The following is a 24,927-nucleotide window of genomic DNA, read 5'->3' as shown; positions in this document are numbered from 1 at the left end:
GAAACCAGATGTTGTAGTCTTTATGTCCCCTGCTGTGTGGGTTTCAAAGGGATATAAGAGGACAAAGAGCCAGAACGTAGACGCTATCAGGCGCCTGTTGTTATCTGACTAAGAAAAGGTTGTGTTTACATGGCAGCTGGGGACCACGTGGTCTGAACATGTATCTGTATGCGTCCTAGTGGTCCAGCGAGGGCCAGATCATGGAGCCCCAACCAATCTTTTTTTTTCGTACACAACAAAACAATCTGTTTTCATTCGACATTAACTTCCGAGATAATGAACATCTTTCCGTAGCGTCGAGCGATTCCACATGTTGCTAAGCTGAAAGTACGAATTACTTTCCCAGAAACATCTTGTGCTCCAGGAATATAAATCGTGACATTTTGGATGAGCTGCTCATATACGGATGAGTAGGACTAGTTGCTCACTAGGTGTGGATCCCGATTCCCATCAGCACTTGTCTCTCAGCGAGGTGTGGTCTCCTTAAACAAAACTCAACTCCTCCCTAAAACTCGCTTATCCCCCTCCACACATTCAGGCACCAGGGAGGACGGAGGCATGTGCAGATCTCTGGATAGTTAGTTATATGACAGAGAAACTGTTTTGATATAGTGTAAACAACACCACGGAGGTGAAAGCCATCTTCTGAAGCAAGCTGTTGGTAAGTGTGTAGCAAACTTTATCTTTTAACTTCAAATTCGCGTATCTCTGCAAAAATGGGGATTTCACTTTTTAAATAACGTCATCAAATGTACGCTATAGCCAACAAGTCGGGACCTACACAGGCTACTACATTTGTGAATTTTTTGTGATATAGCCTATTTCAATTTGAGCGCTAATTTGCTTGTATTCTGTGAAATGTTTCCACGTGACTGTGTTCCTGCTCTTGACAGCTGGAGACTCGTCATTCCATCGCCCAAAATATTAACATTCGTCCCTTCACCGGACTGGCTGTATGTTATATTTTAATCTCAGGCTTTTGTTCTAATAAGGCTGAATTGTGAAAGATCTAGAAGTGTATGTGTGTAACTGGATTGTCAAGGTTGAAGCACAATTAGGCCAATATTAGACCTGCCCAATTCAAGTTTTTCGTGTCTGAAGGCTGAAGCCCTTTTTTTTTTACATGCGATGACGTCAAAACATTAAGAATAGCTAGTTTTCATAAAGGATAGAATTTGGCAGTTTTTTGTATGCATTCTGGAATCAACGTTTCGCTATTCACTATAATTTGCACAGGCGTGGTACTATTATTCTGCGTCTGTCTCCTTCTATTAATTGGATGATGATAGGTGGATGGAATACAATTTCGATGCATCAGATGCCCCCCCTCACTGTCTTTGTGCCGCGTGTGTGTGTGTGTGTGTGTGTGTGTGTGTGTGTGTGTGTGTGTGTGTGTGTGTGTGTGTGTGTGTGTGTGTGTGTGTGTGTGTGTTTGTGTGCGCCCGTGGTTGTTTGTGCACTCGTGTGTGTGGGCGGGTTAAGGGGTGTATTCATGAGCAGACATAAGGGCGAAATTGGCTCGACAGAGTGTGTCGGAGGGGAGGGCGACCGTTTCACGGTTCTACAGGAAAGTCTGTCTGTCGTCAAGCGCTCTCCCATTATAGTTCTGTAGAGTCATGGAGGGAAAACTGTTGTTCCCTGACCGTTAGAAAATAGTGATCATAGGTAGTTTTTTCTAAAGGTTCTGTTTTTCCATCCCAGTCCTTTGGTCCTGGTGACGTGACTCATACACCGTCAGATCCTCCCGCCCTTGAGCAGTTGGGTTCTGCCCCTCTCTCGTTGGTTCTGGACCCTAGCACTCGTAGAGAATAACATGACGGTTGGTTTCTATGGACTGACACTAGTGGAGTGAAGTTATGTTCCAGGATCTTTTTGCCAAAATAAGTAAAGTAATAATAATAAGTATTTACTAAGCAATTCAGTTCCCCAGCTAACTCAACTAAACCCCACCCCTGGGCCTTGGTCACACTGTTTTGGGGGATTTTTCGGTGAAGAATGTTTGGCAGTTAGTGCATAGCTTAGCAACATACCAGCTGTGGCAGAATTTTTCTGTTGATGCTTCCAAAACACACATACCTGCCAGTGGTTCGGACCGCACAGGTCTTAGCGGGACATGCTATGCTTCGGCAGGTAACATTAATGTCAATATTTGTTATTGACTTAATGGGGAGTACAGACACCCATAGACACACATTCTATCCACGCACACACATAAACCCCAATGTTATGACAGTATTTTCCTCCCAGCAAAATAAATATTAGAAAGGAAAAAAACACCTGAAGCTAAGTACTCAAATTCTTCCTTCAAGTTGGTTGCCTGTTGTGACCTCCTTATATTTCTTGTCATATGGTTTCGTATTTTGTTTCCGACTTGTTTTTTTTTGCAAAATGATGGATCATAATGACTCTGAGGACAAGCCTCTGTACTCAAGACTGAATGGTTTAGTTAAACAGCGCCTTTCTCCCTGCTCTATTGAGGTGTCCATTAGGCAAAGGCAGTAAAACCTTGCCATTCCCTGCCTGGCCTGGTTAATATAATTAGCTTGTATGAATACTAAGCAGAACGGTGCAGAGAGAGAAAGCCTGTGGCCCAAATAAGCACACCTCCCCTGGGTACTTAAGGTCCAATAATGCCTCTGTTGTCCTGGAGGGTCACAACCCCTAGGAACCAGCTGGCGAATGGCAGTACGCCTGAACCAAGTCCTTCTCAAAGCTACCTGCTCAGATGTTCCGTGGTTTGGTTTTGATGGGTAGGTTTTTTTGCAGTGGTGCCATGGTAACCAAACAGCTACAGAGTGCAGTTTTTCCAGGTTCTGTCGTGGGGGATTTGGTACTTGTTAGAATTGGTAGAATTTCAGTAACCTCGCTCAAAGTTGAGGTACCTTTTGACTGAGACTCTCATCTGGACTGAAAACATTTTCCTTATGTTCTCCCTACCATTTCTGTGCTAAGCTGAGCTGGCTAGCATCTTGTTCTCCTGGATTTAATATCCCTTAATTCCAAATGCAATCCCCAATAGGTTGCTCCGTGATATGCGTGTCAAAAGCGAATAAAAGCAAAGCCATTTCTAATACAAAATAACTGTACCATCCTCAAAACACAGTATCCCATTACTCTAACTTTAATTCCCTCTACTACCAGACCCTGTACCAATAATTCCAATAAGTCATTAACCACCGATGTGCCAGTCCCTTGCGTCAAACATGTAGGTTTGATTGTCATTTGGGATGGCTTTTGTGATGCTAATGCTTATTGACGGTAGCCAGTGTCCAGTCTAGTGAGACAATGGCGGCTTTTTAAGGTGACCAGTGATTACGACACGGCCCCTTGCTCTTCTGTGTGAAGTCCTGCTTCGCCATATGTCTTCTGTATTCAGACGGCTAGCTACTACTGGTCAATGAATAGAGAAGACGTCGAAGGAACCAACTGTTTTTTTTGTGGCCAAAATGTGCTAAAGAGATTAGTTGTCCGGGTGTCGTCAGTTCCTTTTTAGCCTCATTATTGTCCTTGTTTGATGATTAAAGTCATGTAAGACTCAACAGATGTTTACCTTAAGGTTCACACAACAAAAGATGCGTCAGATGTTGAATTTGTTACTTTGGAAACCTGAGTTGAGGCAAACGACACCTGGCCAAACAAAAAAATACAACAGTGGCATCATTGATGAAGAACATTTAGCTCTGTTCAAATATTTCACCTCCAGGGAGGTGATGGAGGTGAGGTGGGTTGGTTTGTTTTTCTAGCGGTGGTGGTCTAGGCGGTTGGGTCAGTACCAGCCATACCACCACCAATGGGCCTTGATGTCTTTTGTGGCTTTAGCGAGAAGAAGGTGCCCTCTGTGTTGGCCGTCGACAAAGACGGGCTACGGGGGCTGGAATGTGTGGTGGATTTTCTACCTAATTAACCCCCATTTCTTGTGCAAGCCAGCACTTTTTTTTTTACAGCGCGGAAAAATGCTATGGGCATAGTCCGTCTCGGCCGTTGTTGTTTTTTCTGGTGGTCGCTAAGCCGTCCAGCGCGAAGTGTTAGCCGGGGGAGCAGTGAGCGTGAAACCAAAGTGTACACCAACAATGGTAGCACTTTATGTGTGGGGCTTTACTGAGGCACGTGTGTGTGACCTGATAGAATCTCTCACTGGTCAAGATTAGCCACATATCTTTTTAGGAGGGAAAGACCCATTGAAATTCTTTGCAGCAATCAAAGTAATTTCTGTAATAGTTTCGAGTTTTGTTATCGCCGCTGCACGAGTCAAGGGTTTTAAATTGTACGTCATGTGATTAAACATTTTCTGTCTCATTTACACTGACATAATGGAAACACTATTTGCTGGACAGACATTCAAACCACAGTTTTAGACTGGTTTAGTTTGGTCAACCGCAATATCGTTTAGTAGATCTATTTCCAAAGCAAATTCCAAGTGATTTCAGAAATGTTATAGTAGCAGGGGCTAGGCATCTTAATCAGGGATGCCTAAATATAAGCTCTGAACTACTGGGATCGAACTTAGTACCTTTTGGCTAGGAATTGAACATCCTAGCCACTACCATGCCTCTGCTCTCTCCACATATGTTTTCCAGAGGAGATTCAGTGTCGACTACAAAGCAGAAACAGAGAAATTTGTACCTCTGTATTTTTTGTCATAATCTGGAATTGGAAAAAATGTGTTCAGCTGCTTTCAAACATCCCTCATTGTGAGCATAACTGCTGTTTGCCATGATGTTTGAGGTCCATGGAGGGAAAAGGAGGCTGGATCCCTGCACCCACTAACCCAACCTAAAATACCTGTGGCCACATCAAACAGGACTGGTACTGTTCCCTCCACACTTGGGGAAAAACCCAAAACTGTTGATCCAGGTGATCGTCTCAAGCTTAAGTTACTGTTAGCAACAACAACCATGGCTTTCTTAACAGCACTAAAGTGGTTGAATGTGTCAGGTTGTCTACCTACCTGGGAACACTTTTCTTTCACTCTGTTGTATTTATTTGGACAATTGACAATGGTTGACAAAAATGTGGAAGCGCTAATGAGCGATTTGCAATTTTCTCGCCAATTTGGTGGTATCGTCACTCTCACTGCACCACTGACAGTTGAACCTTGTCGATACTACAACATTAGGGCCCTTTAACGTTGTAGTATCGACCAGGCTGTATCGTCGAAACTGTGGCACCAAATGTGAAGTGTCAGTTTTGTTCACGATTGCGTCTGTCCAGAAACGGTTCCAGCTCCAGCTTTTTTACAGTTTATCACTTTGAACCATCTCATATTTATAGCTGTTTGATGATACCATGTCTTCACTGTTTTGTTTCCTAAAATGTGTTATTTTAATGGCAAAATGCTGAAAACAGGAAAGAACAAACAACAGTTCCCGAAATAGTCTCAGAGGCCAATGATTTTAATTCGTTTTCTGTAAAACATTCAGTAATCTTCTCTAAATATGCTTCAGATTCTGTGAAAACAGTTGAAATGAGCTGATCTGCTGCGTGAGTACCAACATGTCATACTATGGTCATGGAACTAGGAGGGAAGAGAGAGGGGGGGGGGGAGGGGAGGAGAGTGGGAGACTACTTACATGGCGTACAGTTCATCATGGTAATGAAGACTCAGCTGCAAAACCCTCTTTCTGAAGCACAGGATGCATGTGTGCAATTTGTGGCGTGTGTGAGAGTGATTTTTTGTGTCAGGTTGTGTGTGTGTGTGTGTGTGTGTGTGTGTGTGTGTGTGTGTGTGTGTGTGTGTGTGTGTGTGTGTGTGTGTGTGTGTGTGTGTGTGTGTGTGTGTGTGTGTGTGTGTGTGTTACGTGTGTAGTATTTGTAAGTTTCTATGCAATCATGTGTTTGTCTGTGTGTTTCTCTGGGTAAGGAAGGCACTAATATCCCCCCAGAGAAGGGGATGGAAAATGGTTTTCTGGGGACCACAGCTGCCATTCCAGCTCTGTCTTTGAAGCCGTTTCACAGTCCGATCTGATCTTATCAGTGTTGCCATTAGAACTCTGCAAGGCCCAGACTAATGCCAGTCTGTCGCCCCCCTATGCCCGCATCGCTACCCCACAATCTGGTTTGATGGTGCCCCCTCGCTCCCCCCCCCATTTTTACAAACCAGTCACTAGCCAACGCTCAGACGACCACAGGAAGTTTGGTGCCACCTCTCATATTAGTGTCAAATGGCCGCCATCTTGGCTCCAGGGTTGCCCACTATGTGGTTTGTGTGCCTGGGAATTTTGGGTTATGCTCTTCCCCATATTCTTGTCTCCATTACTCTGTTCTGCTTCCATAGTGGGGGGGGGGGCTTTTCTGTATGGCAGTCAAGACAACCCTCGCCCTGCCCCCATCCCTTCGCCTCATCTTTGAGTGACTTTATTTACAGCTGAAGCACTTAAACCAACCTTACTCTCGACGACCCCCAGCCTTTAACCTGTGGCGTTGACGTGTGTGTGTGTGTGTGTGTGTGTGTGTGTGTGTGTGTGTGTGTGTGTGTGTGTGTGTGTGTGTGTGTGTGTGTGTGTGTGTGTGTGTGTGTGTGTGTGTGTGTGTGTGAACGAGGATTCTGTCGTGGGTCGGGTCCTGAGAGTTCCCCCCCTGAAGTGAGGTGAGTTTGGGTGTGTTGTGAGTCCAGCTGTGTTGAGTCTTTCTGGTCCTCGTCGTGACATCACCAGTCTGTTCCCAGGACGGCACTGGCCTTAATGAACAAACCCCAGAAAGAACTTTTCTTACGGTCTTTATGAGCTTCTCTCTGTATCACAGCTGTTTATTATTACCAGCGTATTAGCTATTAATCTCTCTCTCTCTTATTCTCCCTCCCTCTCTCTCTCTCTGATATTCCCACAGCAGTATAATCCCCTTTAGGTTGTGAACTCTATACACACACACACACATACCAGATTTGATGCAGCCAATACAGTATGTAGTCCCAGTCCTTGGTTTCATAGTACTTGTACACATACATACTGCAGTTCCAGAGTTGTAAGAGTACAGCTGTACCAGTTAACAGGAAATCCCTCCTCTTGGTCCAACCTTGACTCATCAAGCCAGTTCCCAGCTTCCTGTTGGGTTAAAGTTGGTTGGAGCTCATTGGTTAACTGTCTGCTGACTTCCTTCCTGTCCTTGCCACCACTGATTTATGGGTAGCATCCAAAAAAGTGGATTTAGACTAGTTCAGCACCTGAAACAAACTTTAAAAAAACATTTTTTAGAGACTATCTCTCTCTCTCTCTCTCTCTCTCTCTCTCTCTCTCTCTCTCTCTCTCTCTCTCTCTCTCTCTCTCTCTCTCTCTCTCTCTCTCTCTCTCTCTCTCTCTCTCTCTCTCTCTCTCTCTCTCTCTCTCTCTCTCTCTCTCTCAGAGGCTTGCTCTCTCTCTCTCTCTCTCAGAGTCTTGCTCTCTATCTGTCCCTCTCTCGATCTACCTCTCATTCTAGGGCTCTCTCGCTCTCTCTCTGGGTCGGTCTCCAACCAAAGTCGTCATTGTTTTCCATCTTCTCCTCCTTTGCCAGTGTTGTGTAATATGAGAACTCCTTACATTTCTATCGCTTGTCCTTGGAGAGAGTCAGCAGTATACTCTCAATGTCCTGCGGAACATTTACTGGGTCTATTCATGATCTGCTTACTGAAATGTTACAAATGCAAAGACTGGCAGAGTGTCAGATAAAATAGTTTGAAGGCCTTGAAGGCAGAATAAATGTATAAATGTAAAAGACCCGCTAGGCAGCACAGCACCGGAGGAGCTCTGTTGCAGTCAGTCTTGCTGAAAATGCAAATCAGATGGATGCAGCATCCAAATGTGTGTTCCCTCATGAAAACAATGGCCTGTCTGGTCCTGGTAGAAAAACTTTATTAACTTTAAGAACAGAATATGGAATTGGGGAATGTGGACTTTAACTTTCCTACTAGACTTTGAGCTGTTCTCCAGCTCATGAAGCTGCAGAACAGCAGTTATAAATGATCTAAACACAGGGATTCATTTACTATTATAATTATGTATGGATTTTCAAGGATTTTCAAGGATAATATGTGTAATAGCTAAAGAAGTTGACCAAAAGTTGATAAAAATCTCCCACTTGCTCATTGTGTTCCCAGCGGATTGGAGCTCTTATGTAATGCAAAGGGATGTGGCAGAGGTGGGGTTGGACGTTCTCATATTGGGAGGAGCAGATCACTAAGCTTAGCTAAACTGTACTACCCAGTAGGAGCAGAAGCCACCAGCAAGAGAAAAGAGATCTTTCCTGGGGAAGCTCCCATTGTTCATAGATATCGTTGGGCCGAATGAACGTGAAACATTCTCAACCGTTCAAATCACCTGACATCGCCTCAGGCCTCTGATTGGTTAATCTTATCTTCTACAGATTTACTTTCCTAAAATTAGTGAGAGCCAAACACTGGACGTCACGTTTTTTAAACAACCCTCTTTAAACACCCCAAGGTGTGTCCTTTCCTCTTTCCTCTGGACTGGTGGGTGGAGAGGAAAGTAGAGGCTATATTTGTTCTCATCTGTATGACGAGAAAAGGACACGGGATGGGGGGGGTTGCTTGACCTAATGGCCGAGTTCGTCGAACTCCGGATAAGAGACTCTTTCTGATAGGTCAGACGATGGTGACAGGAAACGGTGTAATGGCGTGCATGCGCTCTGCATGCATGTATGGTGTGTGCGTGTGTGCATGCGTATGTCGCATGGGCAAAATGGGACTCCATCATAGATGTCATCCAAACATAAACTAATAATTCCTTTGGCTCAATAGTGCATGCTAGAAGGTTGACATTTTTAGACAATAACAGCAGGGCATTTCTTCTCCCCCTTTCATCTACAGTCTGAAACGTGCTAACACAGACGGCTACCAGCGTGGTTTGTTACTTCAGCACAATCCAATCAAATCCTCTGGGATCAACTGACATTCCTCCCATGTTGTGATCTTATATCCTGTTTAGCTTCAATATGAACATATTACATATGCAAGATACACACTGCACACCAAGTTGGCTTTAACAATATAAATGATCTTCCCGGGTCAGAGCTGGTATTCTTATTACAGGTGTGTTTGCTAGTGCGTGAGTGTGTGTTTGTGTGTACGCTTTTGTGTGTGTGTGTGTGTGTGTGTGTGTGTGTGTGTGTGTGTGTGTGTGTGTGTGTGTGTGTGTGTGTGTGTGTGTGTGTGTGTGTGTGTGTGTGTGTGTGTGTGTGTGTGTGTACGCTTGTGCGTGCATGTGTGCTAGTGTGTGTGCACATTTACTCAAGTCATGCCTCTCACCTTCTGGTATTTGGTGTCGACCCAGCAGTATAAGTCCACCAACCTGGCCTGTGTGTGTGTGTTACGTGTGTCTGACGAAGGCTTTTTCTGCGCTGCCAGAAGAGCTCACGAGAGCTTGTGTAGAGAGAGAAGGACGCAGCCTCCTCCTGCTCTCTCGAATCAAGTTCTCTTCCATCGCCATATTCCCCATGGTGCCTGGCTCCGCCCACGACACAATGAGGCCTATCACAACAGGCCCCTCAACACAATTGGTGGATGTGGACTCTGCATTGTGAAGCTAGCTGAACCTCCGACAGCTCCGCTGTGAAAGCTTTCACATTCCAGCCGGCTCAGTGCTTAGGTGCTGGCCGACGCTCAAGACCCACTGATCATCGTACCTATAAGCTGACCCGTCCAGGGAATGATGTCCGCTCTGTCACGAATGGCTCTCTTTGTTCCTGTTCCCCTGAGGCTACCATGGTTGGTATAGAGCTTGATGCTTAAACTACGGGTACGGGATCCAGAATGGCTCAATCTAGTTGGAGATGAGTCGCGGACCCCGAGATTAAAAAGTTGAGATGGTCGACACTCGGATCATGAAAGCTTTCATGCTGAATCCTTATTCAACTAGGGTAGGCTCATCCCATAAGGACAGCCAAGTTTCCCCCTCCCCAATGCAAAAGTCTATGACTGTGATGTCGAGTTTTCCAAGGAATTTAGTAGAACACTCGACTAGACGAGTGAGTTCATGGTGAATTAACACCATGTATCTTGCGTGGCTCTTGTAGCGACGAGAGCTGCTCCAAGCTCTTTACGTACGCTGGTTGACACCCAGTGGTTGACAATGAGTGGTAGACACCCTTTGTTGACATTCATGGCACAGTGCAGGCATGGCAACATAGCATGTCAGGGCCATTTAGGTGTGAGTTGGGTGTCTTGATCAATGACACGTTGTCACTTTAGCCAGCAACCAGTCAATTCCTGAGATGACGAGGATTGAAGAAGCTTGCCTCTACCTCCTGAGCTTCTGCCCTCCTCCCAAAACACTCTTGGTCTGGCTAGTACAACTCACCACTAGCTAGATCTACTAATGAGCCAACACAGTGAGGGTAGCCGTTGGAATGGAAACAATTTGGTGACTCAGGTAGAAAACCACAGGTACAAATTATTGCATTTCAAAGAAAAATCACCTCAATTCCTTCCCCTGCAACCCCCCTCAAACCATGCACACTAAGCTTCTGTTTACCCTGCGGTGCGTCTGTGTTGACACAGGCTCAGCCAAAACCCCTGTATCCTGCTCATTAGCTTGTATGCGTGAGTGAGTGTGCGTTTCTGTGCCGTGGCACGGTCCTGCAAACGGGCAATCCGGTTATGTGTGCCTCTGTGTCAATGGGAAACATCAAAGGGAAAATATGCTGCATGTGCTCTTTGGCTCTTTAGAAAATGCTTTCATTTGAAGCAACAGTGAATGGAGATGCATGTGATTAAGGAACAGGTAGTGGCAAGGGGCATCTTGCTCAAGGATGCTTACAGGTAGGTTACGGACATTGGGGGATCGAACCCAGAACCTTTTTGTCTGGGAGTTGGCCTTAGCCACTCCACTACACAGCCCCCTCCTTTCCAGGCGGGTGTGTGCATCATAAACACTGGGTAGATACAGAGCTACAATGAGCTCCACAACGTCCTCCTCTACCATGGAGGGCCCGCGTGTCGACGTCTACTCCCTGGACCGCCACGCTGGTGATGATGGGGGGCTGGGGGGGGGGGGGGGGTCACACAGCATCTGGAGGCTGAATGGAAGGGCCCGCATCAGGGAGCCTCCCCCCTCCCCCTCCCTCTCCTCCCCCTCCTCCTCCCCATCCCCCTCCCTCTCCCCCTCCCTCACAAGCCCCCAGATATTGGACAAAAGAGTCGGGGAAGAAAAGAGAGTGTGTTCCGAGAAATAATCAAACGTCTCTGGCCACGCTGTGAGCGCGGAAGAAAGGGGAAGAGAGTTGAACAACGGGCCCAGTTGTCCGGAGCTGGTTTGTTTGGGACTCGTGTTGGCTGCCGGTCTGAATGACAGGCGTGGTCGGGAGTCTGGGCTGTGTAGATGTCACTGTGGCAGATGTCATGTTTAAAATACTTTTGAGTAAATTCCATCCGTTTGGAAAAGCGGAACTTAGCCAATCCCTGGTTCTTCGGAAATTCAGAGGATACAAAAATAAATAATGTTTATATTTCAATTCATTTTCATTTGATGTATTTAAAGTCCTCCCTTTACATCCCACAAAAATGAGATATCATGTACATGAGTCACTTAGTCAGTTCACACGTTTGTCAGTAAGGTAGTTGGTTAGTTAATCAGTGAGGCCTTAGGTTTGTCTGTCAGTCAGTAGGTTAGATTTAGGGGTCTCTGTGGAGCGTCTGCCCGGGTCCCAGCAGTCTTGTAGGCAGCGTACCAGAGCGTCGTGTGTATAACCTCACTCAACAAAAATTCTCCCTCGTTCTATTTCTTCCGTCGACTTCTGGCGGGCGATGAGGGGCCGGTCCAGGAATAGTCATCTTGTCCTGGCGGCGGTCCCTCCGACAGAAAACCCTTCCAGGGGGAAAACTGTTTACTTCACCCACGTAGAAAAAAAGAGTAAGAAACAAAACAACCATTTTGGAATCCATCTAGTGTTTCTTTTCCACCCCCGCACTGACTTCAACACCATCCCCCAGGAAAAGTGTTGTTGGCCTGTTAACTCAGCCTCCCGTTGCCATGGATAACACTTACAGGCTGCTGGGGAGTACGGTGATCTCCCGGGGTGTTCTAATTGGTGGCTAATCAAATGAAACGCCAGCCGATTCACAGAGGCTAACGGATAGTGGCCGGGGGATTAGATCCTAGCCCTAGGTTTAGATTGAGAGTTTTAGATTGAGAGGTATTGTGGTGAAGGGTCGCTGGTTGAATACACTGTGTACACATTGACTTTTCTCATTGCCAGTGACAGTATTAACAGGTCAGATCATATGAGCATCCTGAGAGTAGAAACCAGAATCTAGTTCTTCAGTCTGTTGGTGCTGGTACTGATGGCTCTATGATGGCAGAACAACAGTGTAGACAGAGTATCCCTAGGGTGAGACACACTCTTGATGACATGAACAGCCTTCCTACTTCCAGAAAGTAGTAGAGCGCCTATAATAGACTGCTCTGACAAGACCACCCTGGTGGGTCCCTTGCAATCATTTTGAGTATGTTTAGTTCTGGATCCAGAAATCCAGAACCGGAATACAACCCAGAATCCAAGGAGCTTCAATAAGTATTTTTGGATCCGGTGAGTCAATATGAGTCTCCCTCAAAGGCAGACGTGTGGGCTGGAGGAGGCATCTAAGAGTAATCGGGCAACTCACTCATCTGTCCTGAGAGATCAGGGGAATGGTGGCCGACCAAAGAGGAGCCAAGTCAATATCATTACTCCTCCGGCTGGGCTACTGACCCAGCCAGAAGGTTATCTTCCCATCTTAAAACACAACAACGTGATACAACTGAGGGCATGTTCCTTTATGTCGTTATCTCCGTAGTGACCACAGAGGACGTGTCCTCATGTACTTTCTCAAACCGCCAAACCCTTCAGTTGAACAAGCACATAAATCCCAAACCTACTATCTTGACCGCTTTGTTTGTCTCTTCTTAAGTCCCTGTTGGCTGGACGCTCACGAAATGTAAAACAGCTGCTTCTTATCGCATTTAATCTAGTCCCGATGTATCCCAGTATGAAACCAACTATACCCAGTGTGTGTAGCTATATTTATAAATATAAAATTATCTGATAGCGAGCTAATTTTCATAATAATACACCCATTTGGACGTTTCCATCCAAAGCATATTACAATAACCCAAGTGCATGCACTGTAAGCATGGGTGGGCCCAGTAGGGAATTGAACCCCGGGCCCTAACCCTGGCACAGTGAATGCCTTGCTCTACCAGTTGAGCGAGGCAGGACCGTTTTGCCCTCATGCACATTGTGACTTCTGTATGTGTGTGCGTATGTGCGCGTGTCTCTGCAGAGGAGTGTCAGCCAAATACCAGGGAGGTTAAAACATATATAAATGCCTCTCAGTATTTTCTGCTTTGCATGCTAAACCCCGAGAGGAGGAAGCAGCTGTGCACAGGGGCCACACCGAACGCAACGTTTGGCCCCTCCCGGTTCCAGGGGCCCCCGCCCCGTCTGTCGCTGCTATCTGGAGCACAAGGGCCCCAGTCAGCCCGAAACAGGAAACAGACCTCTCCCTCACACTGGACTCACTTCCTGTGGCAGAGAGAGGGAGAGAGGGTTGGGTTGGTGGCCCCGTGGCCCCCAGTCGCTGCCTGCTCCTTATCGAAGACCCCCTTTGTATTTCTCAAGAGGGGCAGAGAGGAGGGACTGTTGCGGTTTTTGTTCCCACACGAAGGGTAAATGTTGGTCTTGAGGTGGGGAAAGGCGTTGGGCTCTGTGGTAGAGCTGAAGGGTTCTGATGCTATCTGGGAGATTAATGGTAGAAAAAAACGGTTCCTAGGTTCCAATGTCCTCATCTTGGATAAGAGTTTGGCAAAGGGTTGTTAAGTTGAAGGTATTACACTTATAAAGACCACAAGGAGACCTGTGTGTGCCTCAGCGTTGTGCGTTTGATTTAAGCAGATTGGATTATTTGTGTTATCAAAGAAAAGCGACCAGACTTTTATTAAATTAGCTACTTTCTTAGACACAAACTCTTGTTACTTGGTACACCTAACCCTCTAGCAGACTAACCTGGTAATTCAATTCAATCTTATGTGTATAGCCCTTAATCACGGGTACAGTCTCAAAGGGCTTAACAGGCCATATATTTAGGACGGTACCAAAGTACCACAGTACACGAGACCCAGAGACCCACAACAACAATAGTCACCTACAAGACCAATCCAATGGGCGGCACCAGTCGATCTGCCTGTGTGTTAGCAACCTCAGAACGTCCCCGTGGTAACTGTCGTCGGGGAGGGGTTGCCTGTGTCATTTTAAGACAAGGGCAACATTTACTAGCATTCTCTATGCTTGCCGTCTTATGTTTACTGCAAAGAAACGTTGCCACGGTTTTGCTACAGGGAGCATAACCCATGCATTGCGCAGATTTAGTCAGCGAGCTAAGTGTTGGTGGGTTGAATGACAGATATCCTCTAGGGGCTACGCTCTAAACTGCTTCTGCTACCGACCCCCCGAGCATGAACCAAAACAACTGCCCTGCTATCAGCACTGCACAAAGTACAGGTGTCGAGGCCTGGAACACCTTATTATGGATTAAGGCGGGCCAAATAAAGTATGTATATTATGTCTGAGACTCTGTGATAAAGCGAAACACCAAAGGCCGGACGCTCCGTCGCCTCTCTGAGGTCTGAAGACCAGGATGTTTTTCTTTCCCCCAACCTCCCATCACCTGAGAACCACAATAAAGCCACCTGCCGCCTTCATTGTCGACTACCGTGTGTCTGTCACCACCACCCCCATCCTCAACAGAGAAAGAGAGATAGGCAGACCGATATGATTGGGATGGTTAGATGATTCTTAGGAATGGCGGATGGAACGGATAAGGCAAAGGAGATGGAATAATAGAAAGGACAGAGAGAAAGAGAGAGGTTTATCAGTAACGGGAAAATCATCGTTATAAGTCGATGCATTCGTTGTTGATTGGTTGATGAGGGGTTAAGGAGATGAGCTGGTAGAGAGACTAAGTGATGCAGAGAGAGAGAGCACTAGCTTCATTAAGAGGGAAAGTTGAGGGATGAGGGTTTATAGCGAGAATAAAAAAAAGTTGTTTCTCACGTGTGGCATGTGTCATGCATGTGCCGGCATGCATATCTCTGTGTGTTTGTAGAGAGCGTGGTGTGTGTGTGTGTGTGTGTGTGTGTGTGTGTGTGTGTGTGTGTGTGTGTGTGTGTGTGTGTGTGTGTGTGTGTGTGTGTGTGTGTGTGTGTGTGTGTGTGTGTGTGTGTGTGTGTGTGTGTGTGTGTGCGTGCGCGCGTGTGCGTGCGTGCGTGTGTGTGTGTTGTGTCAGCAGCCTGTGTCAGTCCAGCACCATGCTACTGGGGGTGTGCTGGCTGGAACAAGAGTCCCAGTCAGGCTCGCTCCCAGGTGGCTGCCTGCCCGTCACCACAGACCCCCCCCCTCTCCCACTCCCCTCCTCCATCCCCTCTCCACAGCCAGAACCGTTCCAGAGCCTTTACCACCACACATCCCACAGCCAGCCCCTCCCACTCTCCTCTGTCCGCCTCCTCTCCTCCCCCTCCTCTCTCCTCTCTGTTGCTATCCATCGCCCGCCTCTCCTCTCCCCTCCATCTCCTCTTCTCACCCCCCTCCACCCTTCTCTTTGGCACTTTGGTCAACTGTTGTTGTTTTTATAATGTGCTTCACAAATACATTTACATTACATACATTTACATTTACATTACATACATTTACATTTACATTACATTACATACATTTACATTACATACATTTACATTACATTCTCAGCTCTGCTCCGATCTCCCTCTTCTCTCCTTCTACCTCTCCTCTTCTTCTCTCCCATCCTATCCTCTATTCCTCTCTCCCTGATCTTCCCTTGTCTGCTTACCTCTACTCTCTTCTCTCCTCCTCTCTTCCATCTCTCACTCCCTCCTCTCTTCCTCTCCATTCCTAATCTCCTCTCCTCCACCCCTCTGGACGCTTGTCCTCCCTCGCTTCTCTCCTTCCCACTCCTCTTCTTCTCTACCTCTCTCTGCCTTCCTCTTCCCTCTTATCCCCACCCTCTCCCCTCCATCCACTCCTCCTACCCACCGTTCTCCTCTCCTCTCTTCTCTCTCTCTTCTTCGTCCTCGTCCTCCGCTCTCCTCATGGTCTTCATGAACTGAGCGGTCCTGGTTCCATGTTGAACCGTCTCATGTTGTTGTTCAGAGAAGGGCACGGTGGCTACTCTGCGCTCCGATGACACACACGGAACGAATCTCCAGGCTGAATCACTGAGTGCTCTGGCTTTAATGACAACCACAGTTTGTTTGGGAAAACTCTGGCGCTCTTTCAGCCTCTGCCAGGTCCTCTCTGGTCTCGAGAGAGGCACTGCTGGAGTTTATCCCGGCTATAAACTAGGGATGGAATGACACCGACGCATCCAGTTTATGAGGACTGATGACTGGCCTGAATAGACTATCGGAGAAAAATCCAGTTATAAAAATCATGATGAAATAATCTCAATAAAATGCGAAAATAATTCCCAATAAAAAGATGATGCACGCTTTACGCAGATGTCTCAAAACAACACAATTATATAAACTAATACCATTCAAATAATAGCTAACATGTTATGACCTCTCCCTCCAATTACTTTTATATGAATATTCGGTTCAGTAAAGTCAAACCCTTCACAAATGTTCCCGTAAACTGTGGAAGAAGTTTTTTTAATAGTATTCATGTCCGAGTCTCCAAGTCCACCTCTCAGCCCTGCAACAGACACTGCTTAGAGGTGCCTTAGTTGTGCACCACGGCACAACAGAGACGGAATAAGCAAGCCCAACCCACCACACCGGTCCAAACCGCGAATTTGGCCATCGTATGACTAACTCCCTCCTATTGGACGAATATAACGATGGCTCAGGGGATACAATACACAACGATTACAAGAAGAGGCCATTAAAACGTCTCCTGGCCAAACCAGAGCCTTAATGGCTTCTGGCCGGCGGGGGAGCCTGTATACAGAGGGCTACAGTGCCTGGACACCGTGGGGATAATGGGAAGTGACACGTGTATTGGGAACAGGTGGCATTCCTCCATGCAGGCCCAGCATCAAACCCCGCATTCAGCCGTCACTTCATCCACGGCAGAGGGGGAATCCCGACTGCAGTACGGCCGGCCCCATGTCTGCTGCGTCGGGGGGGGGGGGGGGCCTGACGGGTCTTTGTTCTGTGGTAGAATGCGAAGGGTCCCCAGGGACTGGGTCTTGGGGGTTTGGGGGGTTGCCCCTATGAGGCAGCAGATGGTGGATGGGAGACCAAGACAAAAGGTGGGCGACCGACCAAGCCCACTTCTTCCTCCTTCAGAGATGTTGGTCTGGATCGAAGCTCTCCACCGCCACCACCTCTTCCTCCACTGCTGCTTCTGCTGCTGCTGCCCAGACCCCGACCTGTGGGTCACTTTGGGAGGCGTGGTTAAGCGACCACATAGGAACCTCTGATTGGCCGGGAGCCAGAGAAGAGTGTGATTTCTGGGGTCTCAAGTGTGTCAGGACGGATCGGCCGCTTCTATTGGACGTGCCTGCCAGTGACATCCCCGGTTCAAGTGCAGGCGTTGGGGTTTTGTCTTTGATGACATCTGCGTCCGTCTATTCAGCCCCACACTTTCCATATCAAGTGTTTGAAAGACTCTCTCTCTCTCACACACATACACACACACGCACGCACGCATGCACGCATGCACGCACGCACGCGCACACACACACCATCACTTACACATACACAAATATCCTTCATTTTCCCAAATTTCCATTTATCTAGATTAACTTTAAACAGTATGCTGTTTGGGATGAGGCACTTGGCTACAGACGGACAATTATGTTATCCATAACAATCTCAACATGAGGAAAAGCAAAGTTTGTGATGTTTTTATTTTAAATTAAGTTTTTTGCGGAGTTCCCCGTGAAGAATTCCTCAACCCCCTGGTCTTGTGGACCCTGGCAGCTGGAAGACCTTCAGCTGGAGGCCTCCCCTCCTAGTTCAATGAAAGGGTCAAAGGTCGCATGCTTGTTCAGGGTAAGCAGTGCATTGTGCCGCTATGGAGACAGCCCCGCTCACTCCTCGCCTGAACCTCGGGTCCATGCTAACCTTTGACCTCTCCTAGCTCTCTGTGCAGGGAATTAGAATGCTAATCGCAGCCCGAGGCTCAAGAGTTCCTCAGTGTTATGTTTATGTTTTATTTCTGTGGACGATATGGCGATCGTAACTCATGTATAAGTAGGTATTGACGCCACAAGTAGTTTGTCTGACAGAAGAGGAGGGAAGAGGAAAATATAAGGAAAAAAAGGAGAGGAGAAAAGAGTTATATCTATCTCATTGTGTTTCCTCCCTTGGCCTGGTCAGGCTTCAGAGTTTGTTGTGGTGTGGTTTGATGGGAGGATGGTTTAGCCAACACAGTTAGGGTCAGTGTATCTGCTTCCACACAGGCTACTGTCGCCAAACACGCACTGACTCACCAGACTAAACACCACACCAAACACAGTGTTTCTCTTGTTTTTAGTGTGTTTAGGTTTGTATTTGAGAGGGTTTTGCTCTGCCTCCTGGCGAAGAAGCTTTCATCTCAAAGGCGTCCTCAGTTGTATATAGCGACTAAAAACCCTGAACACAGATAGACTTGTGACGCCGTTATTAAAATAACGCTTGGTTCCCAGAGGACTTCAGTCCCGGGGGTTTTTCGGGGGGGACTAGCAGAAGAAAACAGGCCCGGCGAAAACATTGAAAGAAGAAGGAAAGAAAACAGTGGATGAATTGGTTTGAAATTGCAGCGGGGCAAAGTAAACAGCAGACAGGAGTAGTAGTGGCGGTAATAGGCAGCCTTTTTAAATGGGCCCCCTTCAACAAGCGAGCACGACGTCATAGGAAGAGCTGGGGAGCCCGGCGGGGTGGGGTGGGGTGGGGGGGGGGGGGGGGGTGAAGTGTGTTTAGATTATGGGTAGGGGTTGGAAATGGGGGGGGGGGGGGGGGGACAGGGGTTGGATGGCGGATGGGGAGGGGGAGTGGAAGACCACAGCACCAACCTCCAATAAACAGCCACGTCTGTGTGGAAATTGCTTACTTACTTAAGCCCCTCCTCCTGTTCCCCCTCCCCTCCTTTCTCTTTCCTTTTCTGCCTGGACAGATGATCTGGTGAGCGAGAGGGAAAGGGAGAGTGAGAGAGAGAGAGAGAGAGAGAGAGAGAGAGAGAGAGAGAGAGAGAGAGAGAGAGAGAGAGAGAGAGAGAGAGAGCAGCTGGAGGCGACGGAGAGAGGAGCTGCCATACGAAAGCCAGCTACCGACGAGGAAACAGGAGCATGAAAAGAAGCAGGAGTACGAAGCATTGCAACTGGTAAGGCTCGCTGTTGCACGTGTGTTTGTGTGTATTGCTGTATGTGTGTGCATGTGCATGTTTATTCTCAAAATGAGCAGAGACAAATGCATGTTGCATGTGCATTGCATCATGCTATGATACCTTTTTGTATAGTCGTTGTCTACCTGAAATGGTCAGTTCTTTCTATTTCATTATTTTTTGTTTAATACTTTTCTAATAGCTTTTTCAAAAGTATTTTTTTTTACAGATTTTCTCATTCTTCATGACAGAATATGATTAAATATTATAATGGATTTTTTTGTATGGAGAACTTAAAGTTCTGCTGCCAAAGCACTAAAAGTGAAATTAGCTTCAACTTAGAAAACGAAATGACAACTAAAATCGAATTGTAATATTGAAATATGTAATATTGAAATATTCCTCCATTTTCTTTCATGCATTTATTGTTTTTTGGTTATTTTTATACTTTTTCCCACAACTCACGCACAGTCTCCGCTCGATGATGTCATATACCGGTGTAATTTTCCAGTTTCTTTCATTTATATTTATTTTTAGTACTTTTTGTCATAGCTCACTCACTTTCTTTTTCCAGCGTGATCCTCCGTTATATATAGCCCTCATCTTTGTGTCTCCCTTCCAACAGATCGCCATGGGAAACACCGACAGCCAGTTCGGCAGCGTCATCGCTCCTGGCAAGTCCTGCTCTTCCGGCTTCCCCTCCTCGTCCTCCAAGCGGGGCAAGGAGGTGCCCTCCGCCCAGTGCTGGTGGCAGGGCAGCAGGTCCGGGGCCGGGGCCCGGGCAGGGGCCGGTGCCCGCGGTTACCCCCAGCCCAACAGCTCCTGGCAGTACCAACACCTTCCACACGGGGGCGCTATCACGACGGGAGGACCGATCCGAGACAATGTATCCCAAGTTGGGGGTCAAATCGACGGCGGTTGTCGTGGTTTCCTGGAGAGCAGCATCAGAGGAGGTGGGGGCGGGCCCCTGGAGAAGCGGGGCGGGAGCCCCAAGGTGCTGCTCAGCAAGGACGGCAGCATGAGGGTGGAGTTCACCAAGGGACGGGTGGTCCCGTCCGCGGGGGACACGGGACCCCAGGGCCCCCCCGCTGCCTCCAAGGGGCCCGAGGTGCTGCGCACCAGCAAGGGCAGCTCCCTGAGCTCGGACGGCTCCTGGTACGACTCCCCCTGGGGGGTCGGCGGTGGCGGCGGCGTTAATGTCGAGCTAGCGGACAGCGTGTTCATCTGCGGGCCGGAGGACGCCAGCGTGGGCTACGCCAGCAGCGGCTACAACACCTTCTCCTCCGCCCAGATGGACGACGTCTCCACGGGGGGCTTCAACGGCAGCCTCCTGTTCCCCGGCGCCACCGGCAACGCCGGCGCCAAAGTGGCGGGCAGCGGGAGCTTCATCACGTGTTCGTCCGGGCGCACCGAGGACAGCGACATGGGCGACTCGGCCGTCGAGTCCGAGACGCGGGACTCCGCCCTGGGCTCGCCGGGCTTCGTGAGTTCCCCCCACCACGCCAACGTGGCGCCCTTCCCCACGGCCGCCGGCCCCCAGCTCCACGGCCCCCTCCCCGGGAGGGGCTCCCCCTCCTTCCCCCGGGACGCCGCCGCCGTAAGGGAGGAGACACTCGAGGACAGCTACTCATCGCGCACGCTACCCTGCCCCAAGGCGGGGCCCGGCTGTGACGGTGGCGCTGACGCCGTCGTTGCCCCGGGCAACAACCGGAAGGACTTCCTGAAGAACCGCATCAGACGCCTCAGCGACTGGACGGGAAGTCTGAGCAGGAAGAAGCGGCGGATGCAGGTGAGGGGGCGGCAGGTCGCTATCTGTTCTGTTGTGGTATTCTTCGTCAGTTTGGTGTTTTTCCCCTCCGTCTGTCTTTCTATGTTCGTCTGTGTCTGTTTATGTATTTCTATGTTTCACTGTTTCTTTGTCTTCCCGGGATTTTTCTTTCACATATTTGTTGATCTGTTTGTATATGTCTCTGCAGGTTGTATGTTTAAGTGTCTTTGGGACCAGTTCCTGGTTCTTGAGCAGTCTTGAGCAATTTGGAATATTTCAAATGTAGCGGCGCAAACATGTAATGCATGTAGCAGTTGCAGTGGAAGCTGAAGTGTTGTTTCATTATAGAAGCAGTAGAAGCTGAATTGTTTGTCATATCCATTCTTCAAGTCTGCCATGCTGCTCTTTAACACTCTGACATGTGAGCAAATGCTGACATCATATCCTGTTTACAAAGTCCAACAGGAGCTCACATCCTGACCAGAGTCTCAACAATAGCAGGGGGCTTTCTACCAGGAGCAGGGATTGGAATATAATAATAACAGTCAAAAATCTTGACAACAGAAGGTCGAGTAAAAATCACTTCTGTGTCTAAAGTCAGTGCATGTAAGGGGATACCGAGAGAGACGACATTACCTGATGCAGGGGGCTCTCCTCCCTCTCTCAGACACTCTGTGAAGGCTGTTCACTGATCCATCATGTCAAAGCACAGCACTGGATGCTGTTCCACACAGGGTCATCCGATGCCACTGTGTTGGCCGTGTTGAGAGCTGCTGCTGAGGGTAGTTTTGTCCGTAAGAGGAGCTCTGTTCCGTGCCTTGGCCCAGGACGATGTCTGTGTCCGTGCTGATTAACCAGTTCAATAATGCAGTGGATGTGCTCCAGCGACGCGGTTTATCAGGGACATCTGTTGTGGTTAAAGTTAGCCTGGCACTGGGGGAGAGGAGGGGAGAGAGACAGATTGTCTCCCAGCGCTCTGGGGTTTTCCGGTTCGATTCCCCCTTAGTATGGTGGCGTCCTTGAGCAAGATGCCCGACTCTGAACTAGTCCAGATGAAGGCTGGTGGTCGTCATGCAGGGTGGCCACCGCAGGCGCTGTGTGGGGGTGTGTGGACTGGTAGGGGTAAGGGCCAAATAGATCAAGCGCTGTGAGGGAATGAGATGTTCTAGCTCAACCCAAACAACCAGTCATGCTGACTACAATGTACCAACCTAATGACTATGGTATTCTGCTGTTTCCCTGTATGTGATTTAATGACACTTTAATCTTTTTCCCACTTTCTCTTTTTTATTATCTTCGTTCTCTTTCCCTTCCACATTCTTCCCTTTTTTTATCGTGCTCTTTTTTTTTCTTATCGCCGTCTTCTTTCTTTCTTTCTCGTGTTTGGTGGTCTGTTGTTAGAGTAACACGTACCATGGCTTGATGAGTTGTACCACACATCAAATCAAACTACCCCTGTGCCCCCCCCCCCCCAAGGAGCCATACGGCAGCGAGACCGGCGAAGCCTTCAGCGGTGGCGTCCTCAACCCCGACCCCAACCACCACCACCACCACCACCACCTCCAGCCCGGCACTCTGTGGGCCACCAACCCCCTCCACGTTCAAAACCAGAGCCCGCCGCCCCCGGCCCAGAACCACTTCCAGCAGGCCCAGCCCCCGCAGCACCAGCCCCCCGGCTGCAGCAGCAGCAGCAGCAGCAGTAACGCGGCGCTGCGTCACAACATCTACCAGAACTTCATGCAGGAGCTGGAGACGGGCCGCAGCGAGGCGGGCCGCACCAACCCCTCGGACGGCGCCGTGGACCAAGAGGACGAGGACGACGGGACGAGGGGGCGGGGGGAGGGGACGGGGGGGAGGAGAGCAGCGGCGGGTCCATGGGGTGCTCCCTGGAGCAGCTGGACCTCCTGTTTGAGAAGGAGCAGGGCGTGGTCCGCAGGGCGGGCTGGCTGTCCTTCAAGGCCCTCATCACCGTCGCCAAGGACCAGAAGCTGGAGATGGTGGCGCGACGCAAGTGGAAGCAGTACTGGGTCACGCTCAAAGGTAGGGGCCCCCGGAGATAGGACTACTGCATAGACTACACACACACTACTGGGTCACGCTCAAAGGTAGGGGCCCCCGGAGATAGGACTACTGCATAGACTACACACACACTACTGGGTCACGCTCAAAGGTAGGGGCCCCCGGAGATACGTCTACTACACACACTACACACACACTACTGGGTCACGCTCAAAGGTAGGGGCCCCCTCTGAGATAAGTCTACTACACACACTACACACACACTACTGGGTCACCCTCAAAGGTAGGGGCCCCCTCTGAGATAAGTCTACTACACACACACTACACACACACTACTGGGTCACCCTCAAAGGTAGGGGCTCTCGGAGACATGTCTGCTGAAATATAAACTTGAATAAGAAACTCTGTGCTATTTCCAACATAATCCGAAGCTCTAAACTCAAACAGGCGCAGCTCTAGCTCTATTGAAACAGCCATTGTGCAATTTCTGTTTCTAAACGGATCAATTTGGGGATAGGATAATCTGGTGTTGACAGTGTTGCACATGAAAGGTGCTAGGTTTGAACCCCAATGTTTGCAGTCTACTTTTCCTCACCCCACCTGCTACTAATTGAGATCTCAGTTATTTCCATCCGGATTTATCTAAATCCTCTTGCTAAATCACTTAACAATAGGCACATGCATTCCACTACACCAAGCCCTACTTGACCTGATACCCTGGGACCTCCCTTCAGGTTGCACCCTGCTGTTCTACGAGACCTACGGGCAGAGCACGGCGGAGCTGGAGGACTCGTGCTACGCACTGCTGGCCCAGGACAGCCTCGTCCAGGCGGTCCCCGAGCACCCCAAGAAGGAGAACGTCTTCTGCCTCAGCAACTCCTACGGAGACGTCTACCTCTTCCAGGTCAGAAGACAGCCAGCGTGCTCTCATATAGCTAGCATAGTTCAGAGGTCCTGTAGGCTCACATAGAAGCTAACGTATCATAACCATGAGATGACCATAGCATACAATTGAAGTATCCCGGTGTAGTGCTAGGTTACAGTGGATCTAGTATATGAATGACATGGATACAAATGAAAATGTAAACACTGTATTCACTTTGAAAACATAAAATGCAACGATACCAGAATTCTTCTGGTGTTAAACGGCGTTTACATCGGGGTGTCACGCACAATCTTCAACTAAGCCAGCCTTCATGTCAGAGACACAACCCTACGAGAGAAACCTGAGGTTGTTGTTTCAAACGTACTTCTAAGCCATACAGTCAATGACATTACAAACACTGATTGGCGGATTGGCGGAGGCAGGACATCATACTAAACGCTTCGGTCTCCGGGGGCAACGGCGACTCTGCTGAACAGGCCGGGCCGGCTGGTGTGAATAAAGGAGAGGAAAGACTGCAGTGGTTTGTGGTCGCCGCGCCGACCCCAGTCCCGTCGACGCTGCCACAAGTACGAACAGACCTCTGGCACATTTAGTTTGGCAGTTGTGCCCAGTAATGACTACGTTGGAGCTGTGGGTACGTCTTACTGTACTTTAATGGATCCCTTGTTTCAGGAGTCTTCAGGAAGAGGGGGGGGATGGAGGGACAACAACATAGCAAATACAAAATGGCCTCTGTGTTGTTTATTCAGTTGGACGGTCATTGTTGTTCTTTATTATATTATAAGGTGAAACAAATGCTTGTTGGAGGTTAAAAGCACAACTGTTTATAAAGCCAAAATTACAAAGAGCAGAAATGGTGAAGGGCTTTATTTTTTTCCTCACTTCTATTTTGGAGAGGACAAAATTAGTCAGTAATTTCTCTGTGTCACAGCCGTATGCTTTGGGCTTCAGGCTCCAAGTCCTGGGTCAT

General features: G+C 48.4%; 1 protein-coding gene across 1 annotated transcript in view; it reads left to right on the top strand.

Moving 5' to 3' along the window:
* Window positions 1–440: 440 nt before the first annotated feature.
* LOC130374949 (rho guanine nucleotide exchange factor TIAM2) overlaps window positions 441–24,927 on the top strand; it is a 42,422-nt gene continuing 17,935 nt past the window's right edge. The window contains exons 1-6 of the mRNA XM_056581930.1: window positions 441–661; window positions 19,078–19,284; window positions 19,910–21,073; window positions 22,529–22,866; window positions 22,905–23,092; window positions 23,806–23,975. Of these exons, the coding sequence (XP_056437905.1) occupies window positions 19,916–21,073; window positions 22,529–22,866; window positions 22,905–23,092; window positions 23,806–23,975 (1,854 nt within the window). The 5' untranslated portion in view covers window positions 441–661; window positions 19,078–19,284; window positions 19,910–19,915. The remainder of the gene's footprint in view (window positions 662–19,077; window positions 19,285–19,909; window positions 21,074–22,528; window positions 22,867–22,904; window positions 23,093–23,805; window positions 23,976–24,927) is intronic.

This window comes from Gadus chalcogrammus, chromosome 21 (assembly GCF_026213295.1).
Source record: "Gadus chalcogrammus isolate NIFS_2021 chromosome 21, NIFS_Gcha_1.0, whole genome shotgun sequence".
Lineage (NCBI taxonomy): Eukaryota > Metazoa > Chordata > Actinopteri > Gadiformes > Gadidae > Gadus > Gadus chalcogrammus.
Note: the sequence above shows the minus strand (reverse complement) of the source record. Positions and strands in the feature narration are given on the sequence as shown.